General features: G+C 41.8%; 1 protein-coding gene across 1 annotated transcript; it reads left to right on the top strand.

Annotated features, from left to right (window-relative positions):
• The first annotated feature begins 2001 nt into the window (after positions 1 to 2001).
• On the top strand, positions 2002 to 13458 carry LOC308111992 (cilia- and flagella-associated protein 337). Its single transcript, XM_080467157.1, has 15 exons — positions 2002 to 2299; positions 2386 to 2532; positions 4316 to 4438; positions 4531 to 4702; positions 4790 to 4836; positions 4923 to 5060; positions 5134 to 5316; positions 7537 to 7728; positions 8174 to 8635; positions 8722 to 8871; positions 9888 to 10072; positions 10807 to 10946; positions 11503 to 11645; positions 11721 to 11932; positions 13076 to 13458. Exons 1-15 carry the CDS (start codon positions 2213 to 2215, stop codon positions 13077 to 13079), a joined length of 2385 nt encoding a protein of 794 aa, XP_080323283.1. The 5' UTR covers positions 2002 to 2212; the 3' UTR covers positions 13080 to 13458.
• Positions 13459 to 13694: the final 236 nt, after the last annotated feature.

Here is a 13694-nt window from a genome sequence, read left to right as displayed (position 1 = left end):
TTTTCAATAATTAAAAAAACATGGTCCATTAAAACACTATTCAATTTGTTTCAATTCAGTTTTAATATTCATCCATATTTAACTTATGACAGTTCCATGTGTGGGAATGAAATATAAAATTAAAAATGTCGTGGCTTAAATGTTTTAAATTGTAGAACCTTTGACATTGGACCTGACTTTCTTTCTGGATGTGCATCAAACGATCTGACTTCTGCTCAATGACGCTTTGAATGATCCTGAGCCTAAATGCATCTCAGATTTACTTGTAGAATATGAAACATCCAGACCCCTGAGGTCCTCAGGAAGACGTTTACTCGGTGTTCCTGAGTCAGAAGAAACAAGGTGAAGCAGCTTTTAGTTCCTCACCTGTGGAACAAACTTCCTGTTGACACTCGCTTCTTTTAAATCAGAACCTAAAACACTTTTATCTGCTAAAGGTTTTGATTAACTTTGTCTTAATATTGCTTTTACTCCATGCTGAGGTTTTAATGGTTTCAATCCAAAGATCTAGAAATTGCAGTCAGTATTTCCTCTCCACGACTCGTCGGTCCGGCTGGTGAATATTGAGCCGGTTGCTGGTCTAAAGTTAGACGCGGAGCTTGGGAAGCCCAGCAGACCAGACTCCGCCGGGACTCGGACACCTTCATTAAACATGGCAGCAGCCCCCCCGGACACCTCGTGCTCATTGAAATGTAAGTGCAGCGGGTTGCTTGGCAATAATTGAACCACGTTGGTTCAAGAAGTGCAGGATCTATTTTAATTCTACTTGTTTTTCACACGTCCTTGTTGAGAAGCTCTGCAGAGCCTGAATTACATCAGATCTCTAAAAGAAAAGAGCTGCTGTTTGATCAAGTTACCGATCTTAACCAACCAGCGTTGCTTCTTTAAATGATTAACCCGCCGAGGCCGCGACTCTCCAACCCCCCAGCAGACCTGCAGCTATTCTGAAAACCCTGGGCTCTCCTCCGGCTGCTCTCCAGGGAGGTGTTGACTCTCCTTCTGTCAGCCTGGTCAAACACAGCAGACGGGCGGTGGACATTCCTTCCATCCGAAGACGAGGAGCTTTTGTTTGGGATGAGAACGAAGGCCAGAGAAGTGAAGGACTGAGACCGAGCTCCACTTCAGGACAACATCGGATCTGTATGGATTCCTCAGGAAACAGCAACAGGCTGTGGAGGCTTTACGACACCGAGGTGCCAAACAGCCGCTTCTGGTGAGTTTCTTCGAATGGACGGCATCTTAGCAACAGTATGACAATTCAATATAAACTTCCCTCTCACTTTGTCTCTTTTCACTCTGCTTCTGTTGCTCGTCCATCAGTAAACCCAGGTCTCCTAGAATGATCACGAATTGCTGAAAGGTATAATTTGAAATGTGCACAAAGAGTAAATGCACTATAAATATCATGTCAACGTTTGTTTACTATCGCCTGTGGACACTCAGTCCTCTACACCTTCTCATCTCACATCTTCTCTCTTCGCTTTAATTAAAAAAAAAAAAAAAGTGTTGAAGTTCAAGGTAAAGTTGTTATTTAGCATTAAACTGAAATCTTTACATTCACATACTTTCAGTTCAGACACTTCCTCCCCAGCCTTTTCAGACACAACGGTCTTTTCTCACCTCTTTAGGAGCAAATTGTTACGAGTTTATCACTTAATGATTTTAGGGTTTTGTGTGTTGATTGTGAAGTGAAGGATCATTCAGCAGAGTCCAGATGGACGGAGAAAGAAGCTCTCAATGCTGGGGCATGTGACGTACTGTTTCAGTCTGTAGTCTCCCGGAGCAACAGGCCCACACAGGAGGAAGGATTTCTCTATTGAACACACTAAACGTATTATCTGCTTTAAAAAAAAAAAGAGAGGGTATTTTAGTATTTCTGTTTAGATCAGTAGTGTTTTACCTGTGGTGCCACATGGGGGCGCTAAACTAATTCACCAGATATTTTAGTCTGGAGTAAGAAGTCAAATCTAACCACAAAAAAAATGAAATAATAAAATAGTCAGTGGAGGGGAGATCTGTTGGACAGGTGACATTCTGAATTCATCAGTGTTGTGTTGCTCTCTGCAGCGATGCAGTCTATGGCCTCAGTCCTGCGGAGAAGCTGAGCCTGGAGCAACTGCAGCTCCTCAAACATGAGTTCGATTGTCCAGCGGCTCAACATGAGACACAGGAGGGCAGGTTGAAAGAAAGGAATGGAGGCGAAGAGCGCGGGATGAAGTTTGAGGAGTTTCAGGAGGTGCTGCGGTCTGTGATCGGCCCAGATATTGAGGACATGTGGGTGGAAAGATTCTTCAACGAGGTAAAAAAAACAACACAAAACGACAAAAAAATCTACTGAACTGAAGGACAATGAAGCAGAACTGCTGCGACTCCTCCATTCTCCAGGTAGACATCAGCTGCTCGGGGCAAATCAAGTGGCAGCAGCTTTGTTCATACTTGCTTCTGGAATACACTGAGAGGCAGCGCGCCTCCATCCCCATCGCCGCCCTGCTGGACACCCCGCCACAGATCACACACTGCTTGGACAACAAGGTGACCCCAGTAGCTTGGGGGATGGGGGGGAGGAGTTCAGTGTGTACTTTTATACCTAATAATAACCACCAGGTGGCGCCATAGGTAAAGATAATTTTAAGTCAGCACCTTGACCCTGTTTGGAGACAGGAAAGAGAACAGGAGAATATTTGACTAAAATGAACGAATCTGTGTGTGTTGAAGGTTCTTCACAATAAGTCTGATTAAACATGAGCCTGATAAGACAAGTATTGTGTTAAACTATATGATTCCGTGATAAAGAAATATATAAATATACAGCAAAGACCATTTAACCCAAACCAAGGCTACTCTCCAGTACTACAGAAGCCTAAATTAAATTGGGTTTTCATTTTTTTTTGTGTGTTTGGGCATCTCTGTAGGGATTTTTCTTACACATATTCTGAGATTTCCATCTCATTATATTGCAAATTCAACGAATCTAAAATCTTGGCATGAGTGTAATTCCTGCTATAATCTTTATCAATACTTTGAACGACAAGTCTTTACATTTAAGGTCTTTACATGAGTTTATATGTAGTAAGTGGAAAGAGTGTGTTTCCCCACACATAATTAATTCTTCTGCTTTGAATGGGGAGAAAAATCAATATTGTACAAAGGTCAGGAAACATAGTTATGATCATTTAAAGCTGATTTGGTCCTGAAATAATGAAATGGCGAGAACCCCACTTTAGGATTACTGAGCTTTGACTGCCTTTAATAAAGCCTAAATAACTCCGGTGCACAGAGATAAATAAGGTAAACTGACAAAAATCCCGTTGTAATTGACCTTTTTAGTGCTTTTAAAGCTCAATGTCTCGTGAACTGCCTCGAAGCTTTGACTTGTTAGCATCTGTGCTAACTGGAAATTAGCTTCAGGTCTTAACTGATAAAGATCTGCAAAAGAAATAAAACATGGTGGAAAACAGTGAATTCAGTTTTGAGTTTTGTCAGCTAAATGCTAAGACAGAAACTAAATTCTTGGGAAAATTTAACGTTATATTTTTGTGTATTGAAGCTAGCTGGTTAGCATGTCACTTAAGCTTCTAATTTAGTCTCAAAACAATAATTTTGACATTTATTTATTAGTTAATCTAGAGTGAGAGTGATTTTTTATCAGTTTACATCTAACTTTGAGCAAACAAAACACATGCCTGTATTTTAACTTACTTTTGTTGATTTGTTCTATCCCCTTTGTGTTAAACTGACTTTTTGTTTTTTAAATAAACTTTATTTAAAGTTTGTAGATACAAACATAAAAACAAATCACTCATTTCAATTCACAGATCTTAACTGCAACAGCAGCAACAAAGTTTACAACAAAGATTATGACAGTAAAATGGTAGAGATAAAGGAAGAATAAATAAAGCAAATAAGAATAAATCAGTGTGACAGACTTGATTGTTGTGATACTTTGTGTAAATTGAGAATTATATAAATTACAGTTTAATTATTGAATATCTCAGTGTGGATACTGGTCATTGATGTGCATTTTTTATTTGTAGTTAACATAAGAGACTCAAGACAATAACCACTTCCCTTCAATATCTACTTTATATCCCTCGTATGTGAATTATGACATATGCTGATTTATACTGTAAAATAGTTTCCCAAGTAATAAATATAATTTTGGGATGAATAAAGGAAGAAAATACAAGTTCAGCAACAACAGCAAGAATGAATAGATGTAGTTTATTCTTCCAAACACCAAGAGTTTGTGCGAGTAATACTTAATTTCCTGACCTTCTGTATTAATTCTGCTTGTCTTGTGCCGGTTGCCCTGCAGCGTGAGCCCACGGTGCGTTTAGTTGCTGTTTCATTTCCTCCTCCACTCCGCTATGTCAGTGTGAGTAAAGGAGGTCAGATCACTGTCTGGAACAGCAGCCTACACATCCTCAAAACTTTCAGGGTGAGTGACATCATGTGCTTTAAAAATAAAGATAAAACCCACATGAAGTTACAACAACAACAACACGCTGACGCCTCAGTGTTGTGACCCAGCTGGCCGGCGACCCGGCGGAGGAAGTGGCCTCCACCAGGAGATTCAGAGGCTGGACCACTGATGCGGTGTACATGGAGAACTTCCACAGGGTTGCTGTAGCAACTGACTGCAGGGACCTGCACTTTCTCAACGTGTCATCAACAAACGTTTTGGAGGATTTGCATCTATTTGGTAACTTCATGAAAATGCATCGATCTGGTCGCTTTATAAAATTGTGGGAAAAGCCAAAATATATGATTATTGTCTTTCTTCTTGAAGGTTTCAGTAGCATCCCGACGGCTCTGTGCTACTGGCACGATGCACAGGCAAGACACCTGTTGACTTAAAGACCCTTTTGCTTCAAATGAATAAATCCACTTAAAAAGTAATCTAAATGTTTTCTTCCTCCAAGCGTCGAGAGGAACCCCCGCTGTTGCTGCTTGGAGATGAAAAAGGAGGCGTTCATCTGATGTGGTTCCTCAACCGATCCAAAGACCTTTTCAAGAACTCATCCAGCAAAGACAAGGGCCCACAGAGGATATTCCTCCCCGTAGGTTTCACTTCCTGTGTGAACTCAAATATTTTGTTTTTAGAATCTCTGACCAGCCGTTTGTTCCCACCAGGACCTCGGTGAACACAGCAGCGACGTGTCCTACCGTCACTTCCCTGACGTCCACCAGAACCCCATCAACAGAATAATGTTCCAATCCAACGTCATCATGACCTCATCAGAAAGCGACGCCACATCGGTGGTTTTCATGAACGTGTCCATGGAGCAGAAGCCTTACATCTGGAAAGTTGAACAGGTAGAAGAGTTCAATTTTAAAAAGATGACACATTGAGTGAAGGTAGTTGAGCTCTATGTTCCCTCTGGGTAGTAGATTTTTATAATTATGTTTGCTTTTACTCTTTAGTTCCAATGTTTTGGAAACAACACACTGTTGCTCTTAATTGTTAATTCAAAGAGTCCTATTATGATTAATTGGCTTCCTAAAGGTTCTCCAGCAGTACTAATCGTCCCCATCCCTGGACCGACGCCCCAGAAGTGAAGACAGTCTGTCCTCTCTCTCCCTGGCTTGTTTCAGGTTTTAAAAAGTGTGTTGCTCCAACCAGCCAATCAGAAATCAAACCCTATATAGTAAGGAATACCCGATCACACTTTTTTGCCCCCAATACCGATCCGATTTTTCAGAATTGAGTATCGGCCGATACTGATACTTTCCCGATCCGATACTCACATTGCTATTGCAAATATACTCAAAAGTCTATTTTTGGAGCAACTAAGATGTCTGAAGCTAAAAGCACTATTGGCAGAAGCTTTGTTTAGCTAGAAATTATTGGAAAACTCACTTATTAAATCAGAATTCTTCTCTTTTTCTTTAGTTGTTGTTGTAAGCTGAGGGTACATCCACACGACGAAAGAAACGATCTTTTTCCTCCCTGGCCTTATCCCAAAAAACCATCCACACCTCACTATGAACACGACTCAACACGAGGCTTCAGGGCATGTAGTACACATGCCAGGCCTTTAGGGGCGCTGTGACTCACCAAACACAATAAAAAAAAAAAACAGAAGAAGACAGACCACATAGAAATTTAGAAGTAGACTTCTGCACATTAAACACATAAACCACTGTATATAACTCTAGTTTTATAGGTCTATGGCCCCGCTCCGCCTGCTTCTAGCTTCTGCAGCTCGACCGGAGCTTCTAGTTCTGATTTTAGTGGGGACATTGTGGACCGTGTTTTTTTTTTAGATCGGCGGGGTGATCGGCTGGGTTTGCCGATCCCCGATCACTCACAAATCACTAATATCGGCATCACTACTATATAGTGTCATCGGGGGTTTAGCCAATCACAATCAAGGTACGCCCTCCCTTTGACTCCTCTCACAATTAGGCAGCTCTGCTCTGGCACATGGCACCACAAGGGGAAGTTCTTCCTCCTCTTCCCAAGATGGGCATGTGTGGGCAGAGCCAGTCCAGCTGACACAGACACAGGAGATTCTGAATGCAGCTCCTATGAGCCAATATTCAAATGAGGAAAATCAAGGAGGAGCTAGAAACTTAGAATACTGAAGGTTTCTGGACCAACCAGACCAGGAGGAGGAGATGAAGCTGGTTAACAGGAGAACTTTAAAACCAGGTGGTTCTCGCCTGGTTCATGATGAAAATGTATAATTTTATGTCCTTTGAACACACCTACTCTACAGCGTTGTTTGCTTGGTGTGTTTCCTAACATGAAAACAAAATGTAATCTTTTATACTTCGTTTTCAAAGAGCTTTAAATAGTTTGACTTCCCAAAAACACTTATTTCATACTTCATATAGTCTTACATTTATAAGTCAGAGCCGATGAACAACTTTGTGTGGATTATGTGTGAAAGAATTGAGACAGGCTTATTTTTCTGAAAGGAAACGTGACTTAAATGTTTTTACAACAACTCTTTAAAATTGAGCATTTAGAATATAAAGTTGCATCATTTAGCAGAAAAGGTTCTACAGAGATTTATAAACTAAAAGACGTTGTTCTGATGTTAGGAGGTCAGAGGAGCACATGCAGGTCACAGTACTGCGGTCAGGGTGACTGCGACTGAAGATTTAAAAATAAACTAAATCTGTGACTCCAGCAGAATTGTTGACACAGGGCATGATAAATTACATAACACAGTATAACAGCACAGTAAGTTTAATCTACAACAGCAAATATTTAATGAGAGTTAAGTTACTGATTCATAAATTCTGCTTCATGCTTTTGTCACTACAAGACGGAGTGCAGCTCTTGCTCACTGCGTTATTAAACTGGGTGGTGGTGCTTCCTGTTATTCACAATGGTTTTCTTGTCAAACGGGCGTACTAGATTTATACTCCAATTAACTGTCTGGACTTTTTTTTTTTGCCATCGTAGCCCCCCTTTAAAAATGCCTTAACGGAAACTCATGAGACTGGATGGATCAAATGTTAAACCTCAGTTTGTGAGCCAGTTTATCTTATGAAGCCATGTTGCTGTGTTCTGCCTGTTTTCAGGGAGCGAAATGTTTCGACTACAGTGCGTCTCTTCAGCTGATGGTCACCGGCGGTGGCGACCGGACGGTCAGGCTGTGGACTCGGTATGTGACCTCCAGTCCGGTCGCCACTCTGCCGGGTCACGGCGCCACCGTGCTGGATGTCGCAATCTACCAGGCTGTCGGGCAGATATTCAGCTACTCCAGAGACGCTGTGAGTCTCTGAATGTCAAAGGATGCAGCAGAACAGCCATTTGACATTGGCAGAGAAGATTGTGACAATTTTCTCTTTTATGTGACTCACATATGTTAATATTCATATTTTTTTAATGCATATTTTAGATATGAGTTCTGAGTGTGGATGGAGCTAAACCCCCAATAATAACTTATATATCCTGTCGTTTACATAATACCACACATGAAGTGACAAACCTTTATGGAATCAGACCTGCATAAGTTGTTCTTGAGGTTATTCTCTAGTTAATCCTCCCTTCGTCTTTGAATGTGTTTAGGATAGTTTTTATGAAAAGTGCAATTTAGGAAGAGAAATATGTTATTCTATTGAAGATATTTATTATTACCTATCAACTGGACGTCAACAGAACACCTGACACTGATTTGTCTGGATTGTGGTTGATTTTTGTCGGTGTGATTGTTAGGAGCTGAAGGTCTGGGACATTTCTACTCATCACTGCCTGAAGAGCCTCCGCCTGCACTTCCCCTGCCTCCAACCAGGTCGAATTCCAGAACATGGAAACTTCCCTTTGCTCTTGCTGTGCCCTCCTCTTCCCGAGGAGACGCAGCCTCACCTGGTGGTGGCCTGCAAAGATTACCTGGCCGTGCTCGGTCTGTCTGAAACCAGAAGAGGAAGTGGCGGCTGGCTGACGGATGGAGAAAAGGCCCAGATGGGGGTGAAGTCACTCTCCTGTGCTCTGTACAACCCCACCCTGAGAGAGGTGGCTGCTGGACATGCCGACTCCTCCGTCAGCCTGTGGGACGTGGCGACAGGGAGGAGGCGGCTTCACATCTTCAACGCTCATGGCGAAGTTGAAATCACCTGCATGACCCTTGACTCCTCCCACAGACGGCTGATCACCGGAGCTCGAAACGGCACCGTCAAGGTTCAACAGCAGAGCGCTGTGAGTTTGATGCATCCGTTAAAAGCGTGTTGTAATAAAGAAAAATGTGTTGATCGCTTTCCAAACAGGTGTGGAGTTTGTTGAACGGACTGAACCTGCATCAGCTGGAGCCTGTCAGCGACTCTGAGGTCAGCGGCCTGGCGTGTCTGCGTGGCAGTAAGGTGCTGGCGGTGGGGTGGAGCCAGCGGATCGCTCAGTACGACGTCACTCACGCCAAGGTGGAACAATCAGTAGCTGTTTCACAACATTGCAGTTAGATTACAGTACTGATTCCCTGTGAGAGGATTTGGGATGACATAGGAGCATAAGAAGTGTATTAATAAATACTCTCTTATTCAATATCAATCCTGTACAAGAAAATCTGTGAATTTCAATAATTTGACGTGTGTTCTTGTCCACTGCATTTCACATGCATGCAGCCTTATTTTTGTGCTTTTTGTACCTGTTGCTGTGCTTCTTGGTATTTCGCTGATAACATTGGATTGTGTATTGAATGCAATCCGACTTTTAATTTAGGAATTCCAAGTTGAATTTGCTGAAACTCCTGAAGAAAAAAAATGCAGCATTTGATGAACAGCTCTTGGGGGTTCATCGCTTAAGATTGCAAACAACTTGACATTAAAAGTAATGTAGAACATTAAATTCAATTTATAAATTTCTATCTTAACACCTAAAGCTCTTGTGTGACATCGTACCTCCCTGTCTCTACCTGACATGTGACCTGTGCTCGGAGTTTTCCTTTCAGGAGAACAGTAGGAACGTTCAGTATTTTGCTTCTCCAGCAGATTTTGATCCTGGTTTTCACCGTAGATATAACATTTCTCAATATCGTAGTCAAGTCCTACATCCTTAAATCCCAAATCCTGAGGCGAGAGACATGATATGGACCAAATACAGAAACATTTGCGCAGAAGGACACTTGAAACCGCGTCTTTCTAGCATGCTGAGCTGCTTCCCACTCGACAGCCCAGAGGTGTAAACAAAATCAGAGAACTGCAGAATTAAGCCCAGCATCTCTCCACAAGTCAACACAAATAATTATGGGCTGTTTCAGAGTACACACTTGTAATCTGTAACACAGACTGAAGCCATTTGCAAAAAAAAAAAAAAAAAAGCTTCACAGTTTCAGTTGGAAAACAACTTTGGACCTCCTTGTTCTGGAAAACTGCTTAAAACAGTAAGACTGCATTGAAATGTGTATTCAACTTTCATTTCCAACGTCTTGTGTGTACAGGACTTGAAAGTGAAGGCAGACATGTCGTGGAAGTCCCGAGGCGTCCACAGGTCGGACATGTCGGCGGTGCGTTCATGCTCAGCTCTGGGCGTCGTCGCCACGGCGAGTTACGATGGAGAGATAGTGATCTGGAGGCTGGACGCTCAGGGACCGTTGGTCCACCTGCGGAGAGACACAGTGGAACAGTAAGAACCCAAGTGTGTGAGTCAGTGAGGGTTTGACAGTCCTGCTGCCTTTATCCTATTACGACACAATACTCATCTGGTTATCAAATCATTCATTACTCGTCACTGCAGATTTGCTCTCAATCGATTGACCTCTCCCAAAAAGTTTACAAGTTAATCATTTTTTAAACTAAATATCTAAAACGTTAATCAACATTCAGAGTGATCAATTGTGTTAGTTTACAGCTCCAATAACAGACATTTTGAATGTTCAATTAAATTTTTGTTCTCTAGTGATTATGAATAAGTAAGTAAATAAGTGAGTAAATAAACAAATAAATAAATAAAAGAATGAATGAATGAATAAATACATAAATAAATAAATATGTGAGTAAATAAACAACTAGATAAGGAAGTAATTAAATAATAAAATAAATAATAAAATAAATAAATAATAAAATAAATAAATAAATAAACAAGTGAGTAAATAAACAAGTACTTACGTAAGTAAGTAATTGATTAAATAAATAAATAAATGAGTAATTGATTAAATTAATTAATTAATTAATTGATTAAAGGTCTTATCCAACAGTCACATTTTTTCTTTGACCTTGACCATTAACAATCCAAAACAACAATGTTTAAATGGTTTAACGTTGTTTTGTCTGCAAGTTTTAATGCGGTGAAGCATTAAAGATGAAACAACATGATGGGTACACCTCCTTTTTAAATGTGTTTTGTCTGTGTGCCTCCAGAGAGGCCCAGCCTGTGGACAGCCTGCTGTTCCTCCAGCATCGAGCTGAGAACAAGCAGCTCAGAACCCGGGGCGTCCTGGTGTCGTCGCAGGCCGGCTGGCTGAGCTTCTGGAGCGTCACCGGAGAGAACCACTCTTACGGTGAGAGGGAACCTCGAAAAGCAGCAGGAGGGCGTGAAGTGAGCTCAGTCAGTTAAGCACAACAATCATGAAATAAAATGTGCACTTTATTATCACTTGACACGCAGCTGTCACCTTCAACGATCCTCCTTTGGTAAGATAGATTCATAAACAGAGCGAGAAGTGGCAGTCGGGCTGAACTGTCGACTTGGCCTGCCCTCGGTACCATTCCTGGCAGCCCACAACTATGTCTCTTTCCAGATCCCGTCTGTGTTTAGTGGTACGGGCCTCATGCACTGTGTGTGTGTGTGTGTGTGTGTGTGTGTGTTGTGTCATCTTGCCCTCCTCGCACATCGTGACATAACCGACGCAGTTAAAAACAAGTTTGTCTCAGAAGTGATTCTGTCATTCAGGATCCAGGAGACTCTTGAGATCTGTACAAGTTGCGATTATAAATAAATTCTCTTGTGTGCAGCGATGAGAGTGAAGCAGCAGACCGTATTTCTGCTGCTTATGTAAACACTCAGAGGCCTGGAGTTCATTTCCTTTCTTTAATGGAAGCCCCTCTTTGTTCCAGGTCAGTTCTATGCCCCAGAACGTTCCGGTCAGCGTGTGCGCTGCCTGAGCTCAGATCCGCCTGGAAACACCCTCCTGGTCTCAGGTAGCACATCGGGCTGGGTTCAGATCTGGGACATTTCCTGCTATGCTCTGGATATCCGGGTAAATAGAAATCAAAGTGCTGTGGCTGCTCAACCATATCTTTTCATAGATTGAACACCTTCCCTCCCTGTGCAGGAGGCGTGTGGTCGTCCCCCCGTCCTGCAGAGCTGGAAGGCTCACGATGGGCCGTTGGCTTGTGTGGAAGTCCTGGATGTATCTGAGAAGCTCTTCGTCTTCACAGCATCAGTCGATGGCTCCGCTGGACTGTGGACGAAGAACGGCATCAGGGTTGGTGTATTTGGACAGCAGGTCATGTGGAGTCTCAGTGACCCGACTACGAACGGGAGGTAAGGTTATTTAGATAATTTAGGTTATTTAGGTTGTTTCCATAACCTCCAAAAAACCAACTGGTTCAGGGGTGAACCTGCAATCACCACCAGACTTAACATAACTCCTCCGTGACGCTCCACGGACGATAACCTAAAGCACATTGGATTATCCGCTTCACATTTTGAGGATGACGCACGTAAACACGGTGGAGTTTTGGGAACAGACCAGCTCGGCATATCAGGGCTTCCAGTATCGGATGAATGTCCAAACAAGTAATGATATCAGCAGTGAAAAGGCTTGAAGCAGATCTAATACAGACACTCTGAAGAGGAACATTTCAAGGCTGAATGCAGCCTCCAAAAGAAATGTCTTTAATAGAAGCTTCCCTTTGGTTGAAAGGTCATAAATCCTGGCTTGGCTCTGCTCTTCACTGGCTTAACACGGAGCATAAAGGAGAAAGTTGTTGCAAGTGACTTAATTTGAGGGGAAGAAAACAGTGAAAGACAGAAAAAGATGGTTTTATTAATCATATAACTCTTGTGAGGCTTGACTTGGCTGATCCTTTAGACATTTAAGTCCCTGTACTGTCAGAATATTTATTAAAAACCTTCCTGTTTGGGAATGTTTAGTTTTTTATTTTAGTTAGGAATTGTTTTTTTTTATTCTATATCTGATCTATGAGAGAAAACTCTGTTTACCTCCCGTCAGTTCTGTTTCACGCTCCCATGTTGGTATTTGTCGTCTCAAATCAACAATAAAAATGTCATGCAGACGAGGTGATTTGTGCATCAGAGCAGGATGAATACAGAGAATCAGGTGGACAAAAGCCCTTAAATAGGGGAAAAATTTGTGTTTATGACCTTCGCCAACGGAAGTTTGTGACAGTGAAAACAGTGAAAACATGAAGGAATCCAAATGACCATGACAGATGATGGAAGGACTGGCGAATCAAATAACTTTATAATCCGCTGGTTTCCATGGTGACCAATGTGGTGTTGGCGAAGTTCTGCGCCCTATCGAGCGCCGTTCCTGTCGTCCATATTTTCACTGTGAACCATAAAGTAGGAAATATTACTGACTTATTCGAGAGACATCAGGATGAACATTTAGTGCCTCTAGTGACTCACTTGACTCTGATTTTTATCTTTTTCTTGTTGAAGGTAAATCCAACACCACTGGAGGGAATTTCATTGAAATCTGGGACAAGACTACTGTTGGACCAGAATCACCTGATTCAAATTTGCTGATATTGAATTTAACTTGATCTATCTAGTATCATATACAACACAGTCATTTCTAGGTGATGTCAGGAATGTTTACAATTTTACCAAACTTTAAGGATAAAGTAACTGAAACCATCAGAGGCTGCATTGGGGCTCTCTATATTCAACCAATCAGGAAACACTGTTTGTATATTATAATAATTCAAGTGTAAATATCACTGATCTTTCACGTGTATGTAATTTCTGACACATCTGGTGTAGCAAATCAATCTACTTTCAAGAAATCAGTGAATAAAGATCTTTGGGCTGTTAATATAGTGTAAACTTGTGAAGTTGGCGTCTTAACAGAACCACACTGCACACCGGGAGAGGAACCACAGAGTGGCGGTACTCAGAGGCCGACATGAAGCACACAGAGAACAACAACAATAAAACAGTTTGAATGAAGTCCAAGAACAAGCTTCTTCATAAACATTGAGAGAATCGCAGAACCTGAAAACAAGCTGGGAAGTGGGACTCCGGAGGTCAATAACAGTGTTTGCCCACAAGTGGTTTG

Source organism: Lipophrys pholis (genome assembly GCF_963383615.2).
Source record: "Lipophrys pholis genome assembly, chromosome: 1".
Classification (NCBI taxonomy): Eukaryota; Metazoa; Chordata; class Actinopteri; order Blenniiformes; family Blenniidae; genus Lipophrys; species Lipophrys pholis.
This window is presented reverse-complemented; position numbering and strand designations above follow the sequence as displayed.